The sequence below is a fragment of the Mus musculus genome, chromosome 3, assembly GCF_000001635.26.
Source record: "Mus musculus strain C57BL/6J chromosome 3, GRCm38.p6 C57BL/6J".
In the NCBI taxonomy this organism is placed as follows: domain Eukaryota; kingdom Metazoa; phylum Chordata; class Mammalia; order Rodentia; family Muridae; genus Mus; species Mus musculus.
Genome location: NC_000069.6, coordinates 133198888 through 133223472, shown reverse-complemented (window position 1 = coordinate 133223472; position 24585 = coordinate 133198888). Strand labels below are relative to the sequence as shown.

Here is a 24585-nt window from a genome sequence, read left to right as displayed (position 1 = left end):
AGAGGTGAGTGTCTGCGTACATGTGCACCACATATGTGTCTAGTGTACAAGGTGGCCAGAAGACAGCACCGGAGTCTGCATCAGGAGCTGAAGGTGTTTCTCAGCTACCTGATGCATATGCTGGGGACCAAACCTTGGTCCTCTGTTGGAGCAGCAAATACTCTTAGCCACTGAGCCATCTCTCCAGCCTGGCCTCTCTAAATAAAGCATAGAACTAGGTACAACTGCTGCCTTACCTCTCCCTCATTATTTCTCTATGTTTTCATTATTGGGTTTTATGGGCCCACTACCTAATCAACCAACCCAGAAATCTAAGCTTTGGCTTCCCATTTTCATTACCCTGCGTTGATTGACAGTCCGTGCTAAGTTTTTTCTACGTTCCTCTTGATTTGTCCATTCTCGTCATTGTCCCAGCAAGTAGACTGAGAAGCTGCCTTCCTTCTCCCCTTTGGCCACTGGGCAGCTGCTTTGCTCTCTTGCCTTAAGGCTCAGTCATCACTTCCCCTCCCAAATGTGGTCCTACACAGCCAAAGTGGCCTTGCTCAAAGAACCTAGTCACATCACTGTTTTCTCCATGATCTCCTATTGTTATGGTTTGGATAGGAAGTGTCTATCAAAAAGGGACAGTGCTGAAGACTTGGCCTGCATCTGGTGGAACCAGTCACTGAGAGGTTGCTGGGTCCCGAAGGCTCTGACTTCACTGTGGAATTACTCTGTTGATTGATTCATATTCTGATGCCATTATTAACAGGAGGTGAGGTGTGCCTGTTTGCTGATAGGTGACTCACGGGGTGTGTGCACTTCTGAAGAGTGTCCTAGCTCTTCTTAGTCCCTCTCTCTACTTCCTGGCTGCTCTGAGGTGAGCATCCCTGCCTTTCTATGCTCTACTGCTGCTGTGCTCAGCCTCCCTACAAACCAGAAACCGGGGAGTCAGCTAATTATGAGCTGAAATAGAACGATAGCCATAAGTTAATTCTGCTTTAAGTTGTTTTCCTTGAGTATTTTGTCAGAGAAACAAACAAAAACAAAAAAACAAAAAACTCATTGTTCTTAAAAGTTTGAGGTTCCTTAAGGTTGCCCTCAGGATCTGTCCCATGACAATCTCTGTAACCTTAGTGCCATCGTATGCCTGATAACTCTATGCTTCCCTCACACAAAGCTCTTTTCCCATCTAGCTTTGCAATCAAGCTCCCTATATATACTGCTCCTTTAGCTAATGGTGTGTCTTCTCCCCTGCTGCCACTGAAGAGCCTCGCCTCTAGGTTGCACTAGGCTTTTTGCCCAGGTCACTGTAAATGGTAATTAGAATCTCTATACTATTTTTTTTCAATATTGTCTGGTATTTTTAAATTTCAAAGTGATTGGTTTCTAGGATCATTCTAGAATCATTTTCTTCTTAATCCTTTTTATTTGTCTCATCCAAATTCTAGTGTAATGGGAACGGATTGGCAACTTGACTTTATAAAATAGTTTCCAAGCAGTGAATCAGTTTTTAGAGAAACACACATGTTCTCTCACACTCATGTTTTGCCAATTTGTGTGTGTTTAGTTAAATTAATGTAATTACAATAAAAATGCAGCCAATACGGGCAGGTTTGCTGCTGTACACAACTAATTTGTGGAAAATGTACAAATTAATTCTTAAGGGAAGTGTCTAGCATCCCTGAATGTTTTAGGGAGCAAAAGGAAAATGCTGACTTCTCCGTGACTTTAATAACCCACCATTACCTCTAGATTACCCATTTCCTGGCAGTAAGGTGGCTGCATTATTCATTACTACATATATAACAGAATCTATTCAAGTCTAATAGATAATTTTAAATTGATATTGAGCAAGATACAAAGTTTCTTTAACTCCCCTAACTAGGAAACATAAAATTATTAACTTCAAATTCTGATACTTAGGATTTTATTTAACTATATTTGTGGTTATAATAAAATTATAGATGAGCTCAGGGCTAAGTACTTTTGATATATTACCCTTCTGTTCTGCAGTCAAGCGACTGTACACGGTGCTTAGTAAGTAACTGTTGAGAGGTATATATGAATCTACCTGGCACCAGGGGATCACAGGTGACAGCAAGAGGAGATGTTATCACATAAGGCATTGAGTAAAACTTTAAGGTCAGAATATAAACTTATGAGTTATAACTCTTCTTTACTTATGAAAATAAAAGTTCACGATTATTTATTGGCAATCATTAATCAATAACCATCCCGAAGTCTAAGAGTAACAGTAGATGAGACCCAGGAGGGGCAGCTGTGTCCCCCATCTTCCTTGTTACACTTTCTTGAGAAGCAGGGCATTCGGTGGATTCTCGAAACTTCGCACCGTGATTGCGCCTTGAGATAAATGGGAGATAATTGAGGTTTCAGAAGTCAATCACTGTAATGCTACAGCAGATGAGAAGTCAAGGCAAATCCCCATCTCATTTGAATTCTGTCTGAGTGGTAATGTGCACACGAGGCCTGCTCTTGAACTGGCTTTGTAGTAGTCCTTGCTGGTTCTGCTTTTTCCAGCTGTCAGGTCAAAGACCTGATGGATGTATACTCGGCACCTCTTGTCCCTGGGACATTTCCCAGGTGGAGGTAGGGGAAAGGACCATTTAGGCCTCTCAGAACCAATGGCAAGTAATTCTTGGCAATACAAAGAACAAATGGCTCTTTCTGGAAGGTTGACTATGTGTCCGAAATGGACAGTGTGATTTCCATGCGTTATCTCACCTCCCACAAGTCCCAGGCAGTGATTAGTGGCTAAAGAGAAGGATTGAAGCCCAGGTGAAAAGGCTCAGGTTGGAATCCTGGTCCCTCTACTTAAAGCATCAAGAACTTCGGTAAACTATTTAACCTCCATTTCCACTCCTTGCTGTTAAAAGGGAAGGAGTAAGCATGTCCGTCCTGTAAGCCAGAGCTACTACTTGTGGTCTCACATCTGCTTCCCCACTTGGGTAGCCAGGCCAGTTGTGCACCCAGCTGGGCTGGAGGGAAGGAGTCTTATCTGAGATGGGTGGGTGTAGTCAGGATCTTTGTTTTCTGTGAGTTCGAAGGTAAAGAACACATAGATCCAGGAATCATTTTGGAGAACTGGTTCAGTTATTTTTTTAACTGGGGTGGGTGGGAGAGAGGGGGACAAAGGCTATTTAAACCTTGGGAGGGATGAGTAGGGTCTATTGGGCTGAGTATACACCCTTGGCATGGCCAGGTTACTGGGGATGCCTCATTTGCATAACGGGGAGTTCCAGGTACTGCTGAGCATGACCTTATAAGGGGAAAGGACATTTAACCTGGCTACCAACTCTGTGGTGAGCCACCTCTAGTAAGGCAAGGGTCTAGGACACAGGGCTATGTGTGCCAAAGCATGCAGGCCCGGGACGTCGAGTATCAATCCTACTCGTGCTGATAGCAGGATAAGGTTTCTTGGGTTTGGATACAGGCCTGTTCCTCCCAGCCCCACCAGCTCCCTGGCCTCACAAATACTTAAATATGAACCTCATTATTATTGCTGCTGCCAGATTTTCTTATTTCTCTTCTGGAGATGAAACCATTTAGTGACGCCACATGACTTGGTCAATGTCATATGCCCTTGAGGGGCTGCACGCGCTGACCTGTACCTATCTCTGTCCAGCAAAATCCTATCGCACATGCGCAGTGTACCATGATGGCAGCCTCGCCAGTCAGGGGTTGGGGTGAGGGAGCACCAGCTGCACAGCCTAACACATCTGGTTAGAACCCCAGTTCTTCTGTGTAATCTGTGAATCGTTGGAGAAATTGCACTTACATTTATATGCTGTTCCTCCGTCACTAAAATTAGCATAATATCCCATTTTTAGGTTGTAAGGAAGATTAGAGATAATGAATATTTACAACATTGGTCCTTAACAAATGCTTGAAAACGGCTGTGTGGATTACAGGCTTGCACAGTATATTATGATAAGTAGAGTGGGAATAAAAGTGAGTAGCCGTTTAATAGACTACAAGTAATTTAGCTTGTTTTCATGAATAAAATATGGTGTGTGCACGCAATGGAATATTACTAAACCTTTAAAAAGTAAGGCTTTGGAGTACGTACTACAGCTTAGATGAGCCTTCGGGACATTGCGCTCAGTGAAATAAGCCAGGCACCAAGGGACAAAAGCTGCATGATTCTGTTAAAATGAAGCACCCAGAGCAGTCAGATTTGGATAGACAAAAAAGCAGTGTGGCAGAGGAGAGGAGAGAGTGGGGGATTGAGAGTTTGGCTTTGGGAAGATGGACGTGTTCTAGACACATACAGCGGTAATGATTGCACCATAGTGGGATGCATTTAATGCTGCCAAACTGCACACTTCAAAACAGTCAGCACAGGGGCTTTTATGTTATCCTTATTTAGCTTCAATGAAAGAGATGGAGGAAAGCAATGTAAACCTAAGGGGGAGGGGAGTAACTGTTGGAAGTGTTAAATTACCGTCACTCTTGAGTCCAACCCTTAGCAACTGGTTGACGTTTTGTGTTGAATTTCACCCAGAAACCATACACATCTTTACATTTTGTAAGCGTTAGATGGTGTGCGTGCCTCCTCTACCCACAATGCACATCTTGGAGTTGGCAGGTGAGTTAATCACTGTGGCTATCATTCTGACAGTACCATCCCCAGTAACACTGCTGGGGACAACAAGAGAATGTTTTTATTATACACATTACCTTGAAATAACATTTTTTTGCGGCCAGGAAATTTGACTCAGTGCGCACACAGTGTACGATAGAAGGAAGCCTAGCTCAAGGCTGTCAGTCAAGTGCACTGCACACGCAGTGCATCAGAAGAGCCGAGATGCAAGAATGTAATTAACTATGAAGGTCGTTCTTCACCGGGGTGTCATCTGGAACAAAGCTGCTTTCAGATATTTGGCTCACTGCATTTATACCTCACAATTCCCACACTTTTATAAGCCTCCCTCTCCATGTGGTGTTTAGAAATCCTATAAGATGTTATTTTAAAAGATATGGTCTATTATGTTTAAATTGCTCTACTCCAAACTCAGCTCAGAATCATTCTGAATTTTGAAACACAGAATCTGACATAAAAACCTCTCCCTTCCTCTCCCCTTTCAATTACTATAATGTTAAAATTGGGGAGAATTTTTAATATATCCAGAAAGTCTTGGATGTCTTGGTATTCTTTCTATTTTATGATATTATGTGGTATTTCTCTCAATTAAAAATAATCCTGGCAAGGACTATAAAAGTGAACATCATAACCAACTTAAATGTGTGGTTCAATAATGTTCAAGAGATCAATAATGTGTATGTCAACATACACACACTTTCAGAATCATTTCAGCTTGGAAAGTGTATCTCTCTCCAGCAGGACAGAGCAATACAATGACTCAAAGGTTGAGAGTACTTGCTGCTCTTCCAGAGGACCTCACTTTGATTTCCAGTACTCATATCCAGTGGCATAAAACTGTGTGTAGCTTCAGCTTCAGGACACCCAGTGCCCTCTTCAGTCCTCCACAGGCACCCACAGACACACTGACACACACATATACAAAAAGTAAATATTTATATTTTGAAAAAGTACAAACAGAATGCATCACTGGTCCTGGCAACTATTACTCTCTTTTCTCTGTGATTTTTGTTCGTTTGATTTTGTGGGACAGGGTCTCACTGTATAGCTAAAGATATCCCCAAAGTCCTGCTTCTGCATCCTGTACCATTACACTGGCTGTCTCTAGGATTTTTGACTGCTCTGGGAACCTCAGTTAAATGACATCATATGTATTCAAGCTTTTGTACCCAGTTTGTGTCTCTTTGTGTAGTCTCATTAGCCACACGTGTTGTAAGGGATGTGACATTTCCTGCCATTTGAAGGCTTAGTAATGTTCTGTTTAATGTGTTTACCACACTCTGCTTATTCCTTCATCCATTGCTGAGTACTAATGTGACTAATGGTGTTCTAAACCTGTGCATATAGACTTCTTGCATTTTTTTTGCTCTCCTTTAGTGTAGATGCTCATTCACAAGCGGGATCACCAGGACATATGGTAATCTATTGGTGGTTGTTTGAGGAATTACCACACTGCATTTCACAGTGTATCATTATCATCATCATCATCATCATCATTATCATTATCATTATTATTATTATTATTATTATTATTTATTATTATTATTATTGCATTTCCACCAATGGTATTTAAGAGTTGTAGACTCTCCAAATCTTTAAAGGAATTCCTGTGTTCTATCATTATTAGCAACCCAGGATTCTAATGAATGTTGTCTTATTCTGTTTAATTTGCACTTTTTCATGATTAGTAATGTTGGGCATCTTTTCAGGCACACGTTAGCTGTCTCTTTTTGGAGAGATGTCTGTTCAAGGCTTTGCCCACTTTTAAGAATTTGTTGTTGTTGAGGTTTAGAAGTTCTTCACATAGTCTAGATATTAATTTGTAAATTTTGTCTCCCACCTTATGGGTAATGCTTTTAGTGACCTGATGTTCTTTTTGCACAAACTTCAAAACTGTTCACGAAGTGTGACTAACAAAGTTGTCAAATTGTTGTCTGACCCTTTGGTATCATATATAAGCAGTTATTGCCAAATACGTCATGAAATTTTTACACTATATTTTCTTCTGAGAGTTTCACAGCTATAGGTTTAACTCAGAGGACTTGGGGCTAAAGCTTTAAATACAGTATTAAGTAAAGATTCGATGCCACCTTTGCTTTGTCCAGTACCATTTACTCGAAGAATGGTCCTCTACTCTTGCATGATCTTGGGCTCCATGTAGATAAAAGGTCTTTAACCACAAAGGCGATGGTTTATTTCTGTCTTTCTAGTCTATCTTATTATCTGTATGTCTGTCTCTCCACCACAGTTTCAGTTAGTTCTGAAGTGCAAGGCCTCCAGCTTGATTCTGATTCCTCATGATTGTGTCCCCACCCCTTCCAGTAGCTGATTTGACAAAATTTTGTCCTTATACATGGCACACTCCAAAACTAAATTTTTTTTCAAAATTAACTTATTTAAACTTATGCAGAAAACAGCATCTGAACTTGTAAGTCAAAGTTACAATAATGTTAAATTCTTTGGTGTTTTGCTTGATATTTTATTTTATTATAATTTATTTTTTAATTAGGTATTTTCATTTACATTTCAAATGCGATCCCAAAAGTCCCCAGACCCTCCTCCCCCCACACTCCCCTACCCACCCACTCTCACTTCTTGGCCCTGGCGTTCCCCCCGTATTGAGGCATATAAAGTTTGCAAGACCAAGGGGCCTCTCTTCCCAATGATGGCCGACTAGGCCATCTTCTGATACATATGCAGCTAGAGACACGAGCTCCAGGGGGTACTGGTTAGTTCATATTGTTGTTCCACCTATAGGGTTGCAGACCCCTTTAGCTCCTTGGGTGCTTTCTCTAGCTCCTCCATTGGGGGCCCTGTGTTCCATCCAATAGCTGACTGTGAGCATCCACTTCTGTGTTTGCCAGGCACCGGCATAGCCTCACAAGAGACAGCTATATCAGGGTCCTTTCGGCAAAATCTTGCTGGTGTATGCAATTATTAGTTCTTTGAGAATTGCATAATTATATTTTGAACATAGCTACCCCTCTCCCTCACTTCCTCCCAGATCCTTCTCCTCTTACACACATATCAAACTGCGTTCTAGTTCTTTTTAAGGCCATTGGGTCGAATTTGTGTTGCCCCCCACTCTTTGGTGTATGGCCATCCACTGGACTGGTCTTTTGCTAACTTGCCCTCTCCAGCAGCAATCATGAGATCTTCAGATAGGGATTTACTTCATGCCTACCTCCCCACTGCATGCTAGGATTGTCTGGCTTGAGGTTGCATAGGTCTTGTGCATGCTGTCATAACCACTATGATTGTGCAACTATGCTGTTATGCTGTGAAAATATTCTTTTGTTGTAATCATCCACCACCCCTGACTCTTACACGCACCCCTCCCCCTCTTCCTAGTGACCCCTCAACTCTGGGAAGAGAAGGTGTGTTTTTAGATGTCCCACTTAGGGCTGAGCACTGTGATGTGGAAGCATAAGCCGAATAAACCCTTTCCTCCCCAACTTGCTTTCCTCCTAGTGTTTCACCACAGTGACGCAACCCTGACTTAAGCGCCTCTTATTTCTCTCCTCCTGTTCACCCTCTTTCTCCCTTCATGTTCCATCCTTTCTGATTCCTTTCTTATTTCAGTACTTCCTGTCTAAGATAGCATTTGCTCTGTGAGGTCAAACCTTCCAAATTTCCTTTAATGAGGATGTTTGTTAATAAAATGAATGTTTACTGGAACTTCTTGCTTGAGAGAATCCTGCAAAGCACAGTTCTCAGGCTATAATTCTTTTCTCTTAACCTCTGAAAGCACGTCCCCTTTTCCTATCGATCACTTACGGATCATTGTCAATTCTTTGTAGGTTTTTTTCTTCTTGAGTACTTTTAAGATTCTCTATTTTTATTTTATTAAAGCTCAAAGTTTTAGTCCTAAATCTAGTGTGTTGATCTTGTTTATAGTTCGTTTATAATCGTTGGCTCTGAGAGATAGTGTGTTTTGGGAAATATAGCAGCTGCTCAGGGACTCAGGTATGTGTGGGACTTCTTGAGCCCCTCCCCATTCATCCTTTGTGGGACACGATGAGAGGTCTTGTGTGCACAGTCATACATAGTTCATGTGTGCAACACCACTGGCATCTCCTGCAAATAGCGTTTCACTCCAGATTTTAAACCACTTGGCTGGTTGCTGGCTGTTGATTTCTCATGATTGGGATCTCTGTTTTGCCCCGGTTCCTGTCTGCCCATTTTTATTTGCTTCTTTGTTTGTTTTGATTTTTCCATTCCTTTGGATTGTTCGTTTCCCCTTCCATTCCAGTTTGTCTTAATGGGTTTTGAAATGTCATGTATTCGAATGGTTGGCCTCAATGTTTTGATGTATATGTTTAACTTCAAAACATTGAAACATGAATGTCTTTACCTTATATTATGATAACGTGTACGAACATGTTTAAAGCTCTTTCAAGCCCACTGCAGTCTCTCCCACACCATCCTTTCCTGCAGTTCTGTTATCTCCCTTTCTTCCTAGCCATAGACTCTCCCCATCCTATATGAAGCTTGCCTATTTGGGCCCCAAGCTTTCTGCTAACTGGTTTCTCCACTAACAAACACTTTTTACCTGTGTTTTCAGTCCTTCAAATTCTTGCACAACATTAGACACCTTTTCACTTCTTGCTTAAAACCTCTCTGCCATTTGAGCTCTTACTATCAGCCTCACTGCCTCATCTCCAACCCCACCCCTCTGTAGCACCTTAGGATCTCAAGTAGCATACTGCAACTCTGCGTGCTCCTCCTCCACCTGAAGTGAAGGGCCAAGGGAAATGAGATTTGTTATTTGATGTTTTTAAGTAGCTCTATCCCAGTTCCCAGGACAGTTTTAGAGCTTAATAATTAATTGTTAGACATTCAACAAACTCAGATCCAAAATTCATAGAGGAGCAGCCAGAGTTTTATCAGAGGAAGTTTGCTCTGTGCTCACCCGGAGCCAAGGCTGGGTGAGGCCAGTGATGCTAATAGGCTTCTCTTGAAGCATTGTTGACAGTTTCATTTCTACTCTTCCCCCTTGTGTGAACCCTCTTTATGGCCTTGATTTGAGATGTCTTAGATATGAGTGTTCAATATGAGTATTTTAATCTAGTTAGGCTTTAGTTCACATGCACACATGTGCACACACATACACACGCACACACACGTAAGTGTACACACATGTATGAGAATAAAGATTGGATAGAACTGGCAACAGGGGAGATGATACCATTTTCCACTGTGCAACACTGTGCACAGTCTTGAGGCTTCCATTGCATATTGTATAACTTAGAAAGGGGCCCCACAAGATGACTCAGCAGGTAAAGGGCTTGCTATGCAATTGTGAGAGCCTGAGTTTCATCCCTGGACCCATGTAAAGGAGAACCAATTCCACAAAGTTGTCTTCTCATCTCCATAAGTGCCCCCCATCTCTCCCTTCTCTCTTTCCCCTCCCCTCTTCATCTCTTTCACACACACTAATAGTAATAAATATAATTTAAAACTATTTCTAAAGGAAATTGTTTTAAAAATAAAGTTCACTTTAAAAGTGCAAAAGAAATGTAAATGAGCTAAATACCTAATAAAAAATGGAAAAAAAATAAAAGTGCAAAAGGGAGTTGCAGAAAATATGAGTGAGCCTACTAATGTTGAAAATAAAATAAATGAAGTATAATAATCATATGCCTGTCTATGCATGGAAATATTCTTGGAGAGATTATACACTAAACCATAACAGAGCTGTTAATACAGTGAAAACCATACTACAACTACAAAAGAGAACACAGCTACTCATTAATAACCATTTACCTGGCATGTGCTGTATATATGTTATACTTTGCAAATGCTTAATAAACACCAATTCATTTAACTCTCAAACTGCCTTATAAGGTTGGGTATCATTGTCCTTAATTTATAGATGATGAATTTTACATATAAAATGTTAGACTTTGCTGAAGAAAACAGCTCTAACAAATAGTAGAGGCAAAATTTGAATTCACATTTTTTTTCTGGCTCTGAACTCTATGTACTTAACTCTATGTACTTATCTTTGATAATAGTTATTATTACAAATATATATTACTTTACAGTTTGAAAAAATAATGTCTTAAATCTACCCCAAATAGCAACAGCGGTAGTAATGTTAGCAGCAACAAATACATAGCTAATTCTATGCACAACCTGGCTACCAGTGAAGGACGCCTTCGGTCTCTCCTCACCCAACATCCATTACCACTGAACATCTTTTCAAATCCTTGTATCCATAAAAGGCCAGAGTCTTCCTCATGTCTGTACCCTGCCCCAGCAAGTTCTCAGGATTCTAAAGATCATCTCAGTCCTCACAGAGACTTCCATATTTATTTCCTCTTTCTTTACCATCTGATCTGTCCATGTTAGAAACTCACATACCTCTTGTCTAGCTGTCAAGTATAAAACAATGGGACAAGCATCTGCCTTGGGTGGCCGAAAGCTGAATTGGATGTGTCTGGATATGGGATGGATTATATCCCAGGAAGCCTATCACAAATTGAAGATGTGTAAAAGGAGAATTCAAGCAGTAAGGATAATGTGAAGAACATTGCAGCTTAACTCAGTCTATTTTATATGCACCCCAAACTCATATTTGGGCAAAATAACCTAAGGAAAGTATACTGGACACTAAAGTGTGGCTATTTCCTGCCATGTACTGAATATTGTATAGGAAGTAAAATACAGTACAGGGTAGTTTTTACTTTCAAGGCTTGTAACACCAGTGATTTAAGGAGAGCCTGATATGAACACTATAGAATAAAGAATCCCAGGGCTTCCTTGCCTATGGGGAAGCTTAACATTTGTGTTGTTTTAAAGAATGTCCACACAAGCTGCTCGCTGCATTCCATATTCTCTACAACATGGTGGCAGCTGTCGTTTATCCTTGGCTTTGAAGGCTGACAAAAATCTAATTAATTAAATTTGATAAAAATAACTTAAATTCATCACTCACACTCCAAGGAAAATGTTTGTGGGTGTCAGAGTTGGAGAATGGCAGAGAGAACCTACACACATTGCTCCTTTGACACCCAGGGGTGTTTTGGGTGATAAGAACTTAAAGGTTCCTTTACTCTCAGCTGTATGCTGTTTGTGTAGCTGCTTGCTGACTGGGATGGTAGCTGTTGGCTGTACTGGGCTACAAATATGTTTCTATGTAAAAACTTGGTGAAAACTTGAATACACACAAAGTCTAAAGGCGAGAAAAAGCTTGTAAAAGAAAACTTGGTGTCCACAGTAGGTACGCTGTGGAGAGTTTGTTAGTTTAAGAACGGAAGCAAACATCAAGATGTTTGAAGAGCTAACCATAAAATGATGCAAGATGAATCTTTGTTCCTGCAATAAACTTGAGTCAGAAGAACAAACAAAGACATCTAGAAGGTTGCTCAACTTTAGCTTCTGTGAAAAGGTTTTTGCTCCTGAAAAACATTTTTGAAACTGAATATCTTGACCAACATCCCATGACAGCTCAAAGGGCCCCCAGGGTCCACATTTATGACCAAGTTGCTAAGTAACACAAGAAAAAAAAAAACTAAGTCATTTTTAATTGAATAAAAGAATCTGTTTTGTGGCAACCAACAGATTGGGAAAAGATCTTTACTAATCCCACATCTGATAGAGGGCTAATATTCAATATATACAAAGAACTCAAGAAGTTAGACTCCAGAGAACCAAATAACCCTATTTAAAAATGGGGAACAGAGGCCGGGTATGGTGGCACACGCCTTTAATCCCAACTTGGGAGGCAGAGGCAAGCAAATTTCTGAGCTTGAGGCCACCCTGGTCTACAGAGTGAGTTCCAGGACAGCCAGGGCTACACAGAGAAACCCTGTATCAAAAAATAAAAATTAAAAAAAATGGGGAACAGAGCTAAACAGAAAATTCTCAATTGAGGAAACTCGAATGGCCAAGAAGCACCTAAAGAAATATTCAACATCCTTAGTTATCAGAGAAATGCAAATCAAAACAACCCTGAGATTCCACCCCACACCAGTCAGAATGGCTAAGATCAAAAATTCAGGTGACAGCAGATGCTGGCAAGAATGTGGAGAAAAAAGAACACTCCTCTGGTGGGATTGCAAACTGGTACAACCACTCTGGAAATCAGTTAGGTGGTTCCTCAGAAAATTGGACATAGTACTACTGGAGGATTCAGCAATACCCCTACTGGGCATATACCCAGAAGAGGCTCCAACATGTAATAAGGACACATGTTCCACTATGTTCATAGCAGCCATATTTATAATAGCCAGGAGCTGGAAATAACCCAGATGTCCTCCAAAAGAGGAATGGATACAGAAAATGTGATACATTTACACAATGGAGTAATACCCAGCTATTAAAAACAATGGCTTCATGAAAATTCACAGGCAAATGGATGGAACTTGAAATTATCCTGCGTGAGGTAACTCAGTCACAAAAGAACATACATGGTATACACTCACTGATAAGTGGATAGTAGCCATCCCATATACAGTCATCAAAATCCTGACGCTAATTGTGGATGCCAGAAAGTGCTTGCTGACAGGAGCCTGATATGGCTGTGTCCTGAGACACTCTGCCAGAGCATGACAAATACAGAGGAGGATGCTAGCAGCCAGCCATAGGACTGAGTGTGGAGTCCCCAGTGGGGGAGTTGGAGAAAGAACTGAAGGAACTGAGGGGGGTTTTAAGTCCCATGGAGAAACAACAGTGTAAATCGACCAAACCCCTAAGGAGCTCCAGGGGACTAGACCACCAACCAAAGAGTACACATGGAGGGACCCGTGGCTCTGGCCGAATATGTGGCAGATGGTTTTGTTGGCATCACTGGGAGTAGAGTCGCTTGGGCCTGATGTCCCAGTGTAGGGGAATGCCAGGGTGGGCAGACAGGAGTGGGTGGGTGGGGGAGTACCCTCATAGAGGCAGGGTGAGGGGGATGGGATAGGGAGGGTTGTGAAGGGGAGACCTGGAAAGGGGAAAACATTTTAAATGTAAATAAAGAAAATATCCAATAAAAAGTCCTAAATTAAAAAAAAAGAATCTATTGTGGTGTTTTTTAAAGTGCAGCAACTGGAACAAGTGGGGAAGAAAGTTGATCTGGAATCGTAAGACTGGGATTTATAACTGGAAGAAATCTGGGGACATGTTTTAGGGGTTTTTCATTGTCAAAGATAGGTAAAGGTCCTTAGATTTTGTTTCTAAGGTGTACTTGATAATTCTTCAAGATAATGTTAAGTAATGGGACTCTATCTGGACTGGTTTGTGAGGTCTTTGCTAGCGACATCATTTTCTGTGCTATGTATTTCATATATCCCTAGAGTAAAGACTCCCTACACGTTGTCATTCTCCCTCTGCCCTGTTTCACATTCCCCACCAAGTCATTTCCCTATGGATGTATTTTAAATAATGTTGTATGCCTTAATACACATGTTATTTAATATTTTATACATTATATATGAATATATTATATAATATAAGATATATTAATTATATATTATATAATACACATGTTATATATGTATAATATAACATACAATATATAATAGATTATGTTATATTATATAATAATATTTAATATATCATACATAATTATATATGATATGTATTATATAATGTGTAGCATATGTATTGTATACATAGGTATATGTATATCATATTATATGTATTGCATAATATATTCTATAAAATACAACATATATTATAATAACTACATATAATTATATTATATAGTTATATGTAATATAAATACATTACATATTCATATATTATATATACAACAGCTGTATAATATAATAATATAATTTATATTGTATATGTTATATATATGCAATTTAGAGTCTACTTCCCTGTTTTATTGCTGCTGCTGCTGCTGCTGCTGCTATTAACATTAGAATGTTTGTTTAACATCTACAGCTTCTGGATTTGATCCCTAGTATTGCATAAGTATACAAATTGAGTATGGGCATATACTTGTCATTCCAGCACACGGGAGACAGAACCACGAGGACCAAGTGTTTCGGATCGTCCTCAGTTACATAGAGAATTCAAGGTCAACCTAGCCTCACAACACAATCACAACAATAACAATCCTTAAAGGTTTCCAACAGCTTTGTGCATGGTCTGCTCCCTGCTGTATTTCCCCTTCTGAAGAGACATTCCTCCTTTCATATAGCACATAACCAAGAGTAATAGCACAGCATGTAACCTGTCTTTTTAATTTGGGGCTCTAAAATAGAGGATTATTCTACTGTCTATTAAAAGCTTGATTAACAAACATGCCTGAATTTCCCATAACACAGGTAAAAGCAGGGAGGTTGCAGAACCCCACCTCACCCCAGCATTCACTCTCTGTCCTTATATAGGTTCCATCTTCTGATACAGCCCATTGAGATTATTTCTTTAACATGGGGCGAGGTGTAAAACCACGATTTTATATGTCAGTTGTCAAGTCATGATCTTCCCTAATAAAGGAAGGATTGATGCCGGTTCTAGTACAATTTGATGGCAGAGTTTCCTTTACAAATTTCTACACAAATGTTTGGCTATGTACTTTCCCAAATTTCTGGAGTTGGTTGGGCAGGAAGAGAAGGCTTGCTCCTTTTGAAAGTGTCTCCTCACATTCTTGGGCAAGCCTCCTTATAGCAGACCATTGAACTCCTTGAACCCTCCTCCAGGAGTCCATTATCCTTGCTTCCAGGGTTGCCCAGGTGAAGGGCTCTTTATTTCCACTTGAGTATATGCATTTTTTAAAAAAATTTTCTGTACAGAATTACCAAGATCCTTTGCAAAGTTTGTCTTATTAACATTGAAGATTTCTCACATATCAGTTACAAGAATAGTATTAACCTTAAATGAAATAAAATTACGTCTTCAATTGCAGAGACTAACATGAAAATTAAGCTTCAATATTGAATCAGACGCATGCACTCATGCACTCATGCACACACACACACACACACACACACACACACACACACACGAGTCCTGATGTCTATAGCTATTATGATGCTAAGTCCTGGTCTGAACTTACGGTGAACAGTTAGTTCAAAGCTTTCAGAGTTTCATGTTGATGTGAGAGGTTTTTCCTTGATGTTTATTAGTTGTTTACCTCAATATCCTATTCAAACTCTTGGTACCGTGTGAGACTTACCATTAAATCTCAACTCCTTATCTTGTGACCTTTTTCAAGAAACCATCAGGTTGGTTCAATAATTAAGCAATAACAGGATTTACACAATGTCAAAGATAACCCATGAGAAATTATAGTTGAAATATATTTAATTCACCCATTGTCTCACCCCTCATGATTCATGATTATGAATGAAAAGAAGAAGAAAAAAAAACAATTGTATGCTATCCATTTTCATACCACTGAGTATTACCTACTGGATAACTGGTTTTAGTAATACGGACAACAGAATTGGGATATAGTTCATATCCTAATTAAAATTTCCTTGGTTTCAAATGCAGACACATTCAGAAGTTCTGAGTTGAGTTTTTAATGTGTCCCATCTCCAAAATGAAGGTCAGCTTTGTAGACAGATATTCTAGCAACAGAATGTGTCGGGAGTCACGACCTTTAAATACCGTTTCACGACATTGCTCAAGCAGTTCTCTCTTGTCTTCTTGTTCATGATTTTATAGGATCCCTGTCTAGTGGGGAACTAATATATGATTTTCCAGGAACTGCCGCTAAGATCCCTAAGCCTTTCACCTGGCTAACAACAACCCTGCATTTTACGTTTTGAAGGAAAGAGAAACCTCAGCCTAGCATCTCATCAGCTTAGCATCTCACCGGACCGTGTTGTGTTGTTGTTTAACAGAAAAGATGACTCCACAGGCTGAGTGCTCCTCAGCAGAAACTCCCACCCCTGAGGATGAGCAACAAGTGGGACGGATGATGGCAAAGCGGGCCAAGATCATCAGGGAGCTGATACAGACGGAGAGGGATTACCTCACAGATCTAGAGCTGTGCCTTAGAGAAGTGGTCCAGCCACTGCGAAGCAAACAGGTGAACGCGAGCTCGAGATGGCTCTTCTTTTTCTAGTATCTTCTCTCATAGCCTAAACAGACACAGCCACACTGTGAAGTCCAAGCACCAAACATCAGTGGGGTGATGGGTATTTCTTTCTCAGCGTTCCTAGTCCTAAATTCAGAGAAGAAATCAATGGGTTATAATTCTGGTACGGAGAAGCAGAAGTTATGTCTCTTTGTATACAAGAGGAAACAATATTCTCAAACAAGGTGGGAAAGAAATTCACAGATTTGGGTTTTTTGTTTGTTTGTTTTGTTTTGTTTTGTTTCCTCCATTATGAAATATTTATGTTCTTCCTTTTGGGATTCAATCCCCCAAATTTGGGAAATGGGTTTTCAGCAGTCTTAGGAACAAGTTATTTAATTCAGCGATGATCATGAATTCAAAAGAGAAAATGGATGTAAGACCCACCCTTACCTCTTGAGAGCTCACTTTAACTTACAACTACTTTGTAAGTAAAATTCAGCATAAAATTAACCTGGATGTTAGTAAAAATATTTCTCCTTTAACAGGGTTGGACCTAAACAATACTCCATGTTTATAAATGAATAATTCTTCCCCCTTAAAGGATATTTCAGGGAATCATTTTGTAGAATGTTCAGCCTAGAATAGGAGTACACAGTTATTTCACTGATTAATTCATCACTTATTAAATGCATGGTCATTGGTATTATTTTCAGCTCTGGTACCTTGTGAGGTGTACTCTTTAATGCAGGTGACAAGGTCATACAATAACAAACAAGTAATGAAGATGGAAATATATTAGGTGGCATTAAACACAGCAACTAACTCAGGGGAAGGGGTTGAAGTGTGGGGAGAGGGTTGTGGTTCTTCCATTCCATATGGGGTGATCATCACAGGCATTTCTAACGCATCAGAGCTGGCGAGGGAAGTAAGAGAGGGTCAAGGGAGGGTGGACAACAGAGGAAGAACTGCTGCAGAGTCATGAGTGGCTCTTGTGTACAATCTAAACTCTTCAACAACAAAGGGAAAGTAAGTGAGAAAGCACTCAAAGAAAACCACCTACCTTGGTTGGAGACTTTCCAGATACCAGTGGACTTATCCACACAAACAGACACCGACATACAGACACAGTCACAGACAGACAAATAAAGACACAGACATACAGACACACACACAGTCACAGTCACAAACACAGACATATAGACACACACACAAAGACACAGTCATAGGCACAGTCACAGACACAGATACACACAGACGTACAGACACAGTCACAGACAGACACAGAGTCTCAGTCTCACATAAACACACACACAGGCACACAGACAGTCACAGACACACACACATAATCATAGTCACAGATACATATGCAGACACAGTCACAGTCGTAGATACATACAGCGACAGTCAAAAACAGACACAGTCACAAACAGACACACACAGTTACAGGCACAGACAGACACATATAGACACAGACACAGACATACAGACACAGTCACAGACAAACATACACACAAACATAGGAACATACAGAGACACAGACATAGATACAGTCACACACACATATAGACACAGACACAGACACAGGCACAGACACACATACAGATAGAGTCACAGATGCAGTCACAGGCACACACAGACACAGTCACACAGACAGACAGTGTCACAGTCACATACATAGACAGTGACAGTCAGACAAATAGACACATACATGTTCATTTCAGATGTGCAGTCTTATAAATATATTTTCATTCAATAGCCTTTTGTAATCTTTCCATGAGTTCTAATTCTTCTAAATGCTTTTCTGCTATTACTGATCCCTATATAAACATCTTTTTTGCTTTTCTGTCTGTTTACCTCCTTAGGATAGATCCTCAGAAATAGAATTGTTAGAAAGCACATTAGGGCCCAGCAGTTGGGAGTCAGAGGCTGGTGGGTCTCTGAGTTCGAGATCAGCCTGATCTAACAAGAGTTCCAAGCTCGACAGGGTAACATAGAAAGATGCTGTCTCAAAAGCAGTGTAATTACATCGTTTGGCTGTTTGTTTTTAATGTTAACTGCCAATCAAAATTCAATAGTCCTGATTTTTATTTTTAGTAATGGTTAAGAGGTCTTTTTTTCTGTATCATTCCTCCTGAAAAACATCTTCTGGCATATTTCTTAATGTCTATATATTTATCTCTTTCATACTCTTAACTTTTTAAAATTATCATTTACATACCTCCTCGCTATTTTATAACACCTTTTTGAATATTCTTTTTTCATCCTATATGTTGTGAATAACTTTTAGTTTGTCTTTTGCCTTCTTTGGTTTTGTTTTGTTTTGTTTTGTTTCTTACTGTATTTGCACATTTGGTTAAGGATTTAATTTCTTAGTATGCACCCACAATTATAAAACTATTACTAGTCAGTTGTACTAACAACAGTCATTATAATCCCACCCCACCTCCTCCAGTATAGATAACCTTTAGAAGCAGAGGATCTGTTGCCCCCCTCACCGTGTGTGTGTGTGTGTGTGTGTGTGTGTGTGTGTGTGTGTGTATTCACATGTGTTGGGGGCACATGTTTGTGAGTAGTACTGGTATGTGTGGAGGCCCAGAGTCTTCTTCAGTTGCTTTATATTTATCCATTAAGATGGTCTTACCTCTGAACCTGTAGATCACCCTTTGGGCTAGGCTTAGCTTGCTCTGGGAATTTCATGTCTCTGCCCTCCAAGGGTTAGGATAACCAGCTCACATTTTTGGTGAGTATAAGGTTACTAATGAATCTCTTCAACCTCCTATTTCTTAATATGGGATTCTTCTCATAAATACTATAAAAACATTCTCTTACAAAGAGGGGTGGCAGTGCCAGTTTGTGAAGGGATGCTTGACCCAGAAGAAGCATTACAGACTATTCTCAGAGCAGATGGCCATGGAAAGCATTTATGAGGGCTTCCCTATGTGTGGTTAACTTCAGCTGTCAATGATGCAAATCACAAGGCTCAGTTCCTCTCGCATTTGCTGTTATTCTAATGACGTTGTTTAGAACTTGATTTTTTTTTTTACACAGTTCTCTTTGCTTAGGTATCACAAGATTACTCACCCTCCTCACTGTTCAGCTTTGTAACAGACATTCAAACATCATCTCTGACTATGTTGAACTTGAAGTTCATTTTGCCTGTCTCCTACTTCCTAAAGTTTTAATTTGTGATTGAGTAGTAGTCACTCCAGGGTGTCTGTAACTCTTACAAACATAGACAGGAGTGTAGAACTAGCCGATAGATGCTGCCAGTTCATTAACTGATCAACTCTTCAGGGTCCCTTACCTCCTTCACATCTTCTTTCTTCGCTGCTGGGCAGTACACAATACCCACCTGCTGTCAATTACTGCCAAAGTATGTTTATGAACACATGAGTTTCAAGTTGCCATGAGAACATTTGTAGTTAAATCTGAGACAAACAATGCTTTGTTAAACCTGAGATTGTTTGTGTGTGTGTGTGTGTGTGTGTGTGTGTGTGTGTGTGTGTGTGTATTAGACTGGAGGTGATGTTATAAAGTTGCCTGAGCCATCATCTTTTGTCTATGTAAACTCAGACCACTGCCAGTAAAACAAGGCACTTTATGTAAATGAGGAATGAAAGAAGAGAATGGCCCGCCCAGGGAAGCACCACATTCCATAGTTCAGCTCAGCGAACGGTGTGTGAATGAATGAGTAGGTCCAGCCCTTGACTGACAATTTTCCTCTGACAATCATGGTGGCAAATTTTTACCTTCCCTGACACAGGTCTTCACTGACCTGAAAACGGGCCACATTTCCTTTAATGGCATTGTCTACAAGGCCAAAGAACCCATAACATTCAATGTGGGAATATTTAATGAAAAAGCAAGGTCTAGTTATTATCTCAGTGAGAGGAGAGTCTCTATGGTTTTCAGCAGCAAAACAAGCTATATCAAACCTGTGTAAACCAAGCTCACAATGGGCCTATACTCTATGTGCAAAGAAAGGACAAAGGAAGGTTGAGGATAATAGAGAAATTTGGATGCACATTCTTATTTTTGTTTGTTTTTCAATGTCTACTACTCACATATTATAAAAGTACTAAAGATTTCAAGGGGCCTATGTCAGTCTGCCACTATTCAGTGTCCTTTTCTAGAGCAACAGTTCTCAGCATCTGGGTTAAATGGTTTGTTCACAGAGGTCACCTAAGACTATCTGAAAACACAGATGTTTACATTATAGTTCATAACACTAGCAAAATTACAGTTATGCAAAGAAAATAATCTTATGGTTGGGTATCCCGAGCTTTTGTCCCCGCCAGCAAGAACACACTCAGGACAACGGGAATCTTCTGTGGCAAAGCTTTATTGCTTACTTCTCAGGAAGACCCTGATCCCAGAAAATGGAGTCGCTTATACAGCCCTCAGCCATGGTGTTTCAGCACCTGATATGGCATGTCAGCTCCTGATTTGTTGCTCGCCCATCACCCCACTATTACGTCCCGAGAATGGGCAGTGACTAAGAGTGAGTTCACTCTCCCGCCTGCGTACAAGGCTTGTTTACAAGTTAGGCACAGCGGAGGCCAGCGCCATCTTATAATGGCGATTGCTTGCAGCACGCACGGCTCTCCACAGTGATTGCTCGCGGCATGGTTCTCCACAGTTGGGGGTCACCACAACATGAGGAACTTTATTAAATGGCCACAGCATTAGGAAGGCTGAGAACCACTGCCCTAGATGCAAGAGAGGTACAGTTTTTTGTTTTGTTTTGTTTTGTTTTCCACCCTTCCAAGAATATGTGTATTTCCCTTGCCTTTGCTTACGGGTAGTTTAATTATGTGCTTTGCCCTTGAAATATGTTTCCTAGAAAGTAGCAAGAAAAAAAGAATCTGTAATTTCATGCTGGCACGAGCTCATTGGAATCTTCTGTTTAATTTTGTATATACCATGTGGCAACAACTTTGTTTATAAAACATAAGAAAAATATTAGGAGGGGGGCTGGGCAGATGTCTTATTGATAAAGCATTTGGCTCAAATGACTTTTATGACAAACATAAAATTTACATTTATATATAAATAAGCATCATAAATTAGCACAAACATATGCAAATCTTTTCTGAAGTTTGAATACAGGTTAGAACCTTATCCCTGTGGAGAATATATTCATATTAGTTCCTATCTTAAAAAAGAAGTATTGAGTAGGAAAAAATGGTTCTCTGTAATTTATTTAGAGATTGTGAGTTTGAAGAAAATCATGTTCATGTTATCTAAACACAGATCCCAATTTACAATGGTGTTGACACACTTAAATTGGCAGTCGGTTGTTCTAGGTCCCCATGGCAGAGACTAGGTTTAGTAGTTGTTCTATGTAACATGTCACACAGACACATACCTACAATAACTCTTAGGTTTTCCTGGTCCCCTAACCACCTCTCTCCCCAGCTCAGCTGCTCAGCCTACTATTCATAACAAGAATTCAGAGTTTAAAACATAATGCGATCTTGCTGTTGTTGTGGGACAAAAGACCAAATTACTATTATGATAGCTTGCTAGAATATAGGACTAAAGAACAAGCAGAAATATTTTAACTCATGATGATCAAAACACGTTCAACTTTTCCAGTTAGAAGGGTGGTACTTAGAAGCAGACATTGTTTGATAAGCTGTTTTTCTTAAAGCTGTTTGATAAATTTCCATCTATATACTCATGAGAGAAACTATATATGTGGGTAAATGGTCATGAACTTTTGTTCCACAGAAAAAATTCTTGTTCAAATTGTATTATCTTGTTTTTCTCATCAAAAGACACCGTAAACTGTTTATTTTGCTTAATAAGCAGTCATGGGATATTTTCTTTCTCTCTTATCTATCTAATGCCAAGCTACAATTTACATCTCTGTCCACTTCCAAAAATTTCAAGTTGTAGTCTAGACCTAAAATTGTCCATTTCAGTCTAATGACCACAACTTTAATCTTAAAGTGAGTTACTGTCTAAAGTCCCATTTGTTCCATGACAGCACTCTGAGCTAAGTGGAATGAGTTAGTTGAGTATTTTAGATGTGCCTTAATTGTTCAATCACTATACTTCACTCATAATGTATCCTACCCTACTGCCAGGTCCAGCATGGCTGTATAAGGGGAGAGGTGACACAGTTCTTGCCTGTGGAGTATCACCAGACCATTGATTCCCATGATCCCACATGTGCTGATGGTTGCTGTTGGCCAGGCCATTGATCCCCATGATCCCCACATGTGCTGATGGTCACTGTTGGCCTGAGGCTGATCTGCTCTCTTATATTTTACTTTCAATCTCTCTTTCTGGGGAATAGACTTTTCCTATAACTCAGAGATAATCATGCCATAATAAATGAAACAGACGCACTTCTCCGGAATAAGGAATGGAGATGGTCATGAGGCTGTGGAGGATGAGGAGCAGGTCTTCTGCTTGGCCTTTAAGGTCCATGGGAAAGGGTCTTGACAACATAACCACAAAGGCCATAAAAGCCTACCTGGTCCTTTGTAGAAATCATTCATTGTGAGACTTGAGCTTGAATTTGGAATCTTGAGGAGATGTATGTACCTCTGGTCCAATGACTATTGAATTAATTAGCCAGGGTGAACTTGGGGACATCAAGGATAGAGAGTTAAAGGGTCTCAAGAAGAAAAGGCATGGATAGGAAACTATGGAAAACAAGCAAATGATAGATGGGTTCTTTTATAGGAGAAAGGCTTGTATATGATCTAGAAACAGTGCTAGAAGGAGAGTATAAGAAGCCATGCAATTACTAGGATGAGGAAATTAAGATTAGAGAATTAAACAATGATGTATAAGTATATAAAAAGTGGGTACTTCATTCTCCAAGCTACTTGAAGAATTGGATATGATAAGGCCTAGAGAGATACTAGAGAGAGCTAGCTACTTTAGTTACATAAAACTTAAAACCTTGTAAGGAATTATCATTTAATTTTAATAGTTTGTGACCTTTTTGTTCTTACATGAAAGTAGTTACTAAACACTGCTATCTACTGTATCAGGAAACTGCAAGAGCTGTGCCCAGCTACCCGTGAAGAACAGGTAAAACCTATAAGGAAATGTCCTTTTTTTTTTTTTTTTTTTGCTTTGTGTTTAGTTTCTACCCTAAGGAATCAGGGGATAAAATTAATGATCCAGGATTCACAGAATGTATGAAAATTTAAGGACTTCTAGGATAATTATTAACAATGATCAAAGCCTTGATGATATAACTTTAGGAAATAAAAGGCTGGGTTCAGGCTCTCTGGTCAAGAGAAGGAAAAAGAGTGGTGACCCAGGAGAAAGGAAAAGGGGAAAGAGAGATAACAAAAGAATGAGAAGGGGGAAAGGAGAGGAAGAAGGAATGGTGAGAATCCTCAGACAAGGAGAGAGCACTTGAACTGATAGCTTGCATCCACTACTGACTCCGAGTCATCACTGAACCAGCACTGCTCCCATTCCCGCCTTTCTCAGGACCCCTCTCATGCTGAGGCTCGACCTCCGCACCCCACCTCATAGTTCCATGTGCACCAGTGTGAAGAACTATAGTTTTGCTAGCCATTGCTATTAAGGGAAACCAGGAAATGGCATAGCGATGCTGTTGAGTTACTTTTTACAGTTATATGCAAATCTACAATTATTTCTAAAGGAAAACTTTAATTAAAATTTAATTCTCATTTTTCTATCTCTCTCTCCCTCTCATTCATCCAAAATCATCCTTGTAAATGTGCATAATTTTACACTAAAGGATCAGTTTTACTATCTTTTACAATGTTCACTCTCTCATGTTTTCTGGTTACTTTTTATCATGATTTTTAAAGTGATTTTGAAACACAATTTTAGGCATAAAGGCACAGATTAGATTATGTAGAAGAAACATAATTGTATACTAATCTCTCAATGTGTCTTTCCTGCTATATTTCTGGGGATACAATCAGAAAGATCACAAGATCTCATAGACTTTAGTGAACACAGAGATCAAAGGCAGGATGGTTACACAAGTATGTCCAGGAAGCAAGAGAGCAGA

General features: G+C 39.8%; 1 protein-coding gene across 2 annotated transcripts in view; it reads left to right on the top strand.

Annotated features, from left to right (window-relative positions):
* Positions 1-24585, top strand: part of Arhgef38 (Rho guanine nucleotide exchange factor (GEF) 38) — a 122672-nt gene that overhangs the window by 11477 nt on the left and 86610 nt on the right. For both annotated transcript variants that reach the window (NM_001368752.1, NM_029953.1), the window contains exon 2: positions 16393-16580. In NM_001368752.1, the coding sequence (NP_001355681.1) occupies positions 16393-16580 (188 nt within the window). The remainder of the gene's footprint in view (positions 1-16392; positions 16581-24585) is intronic.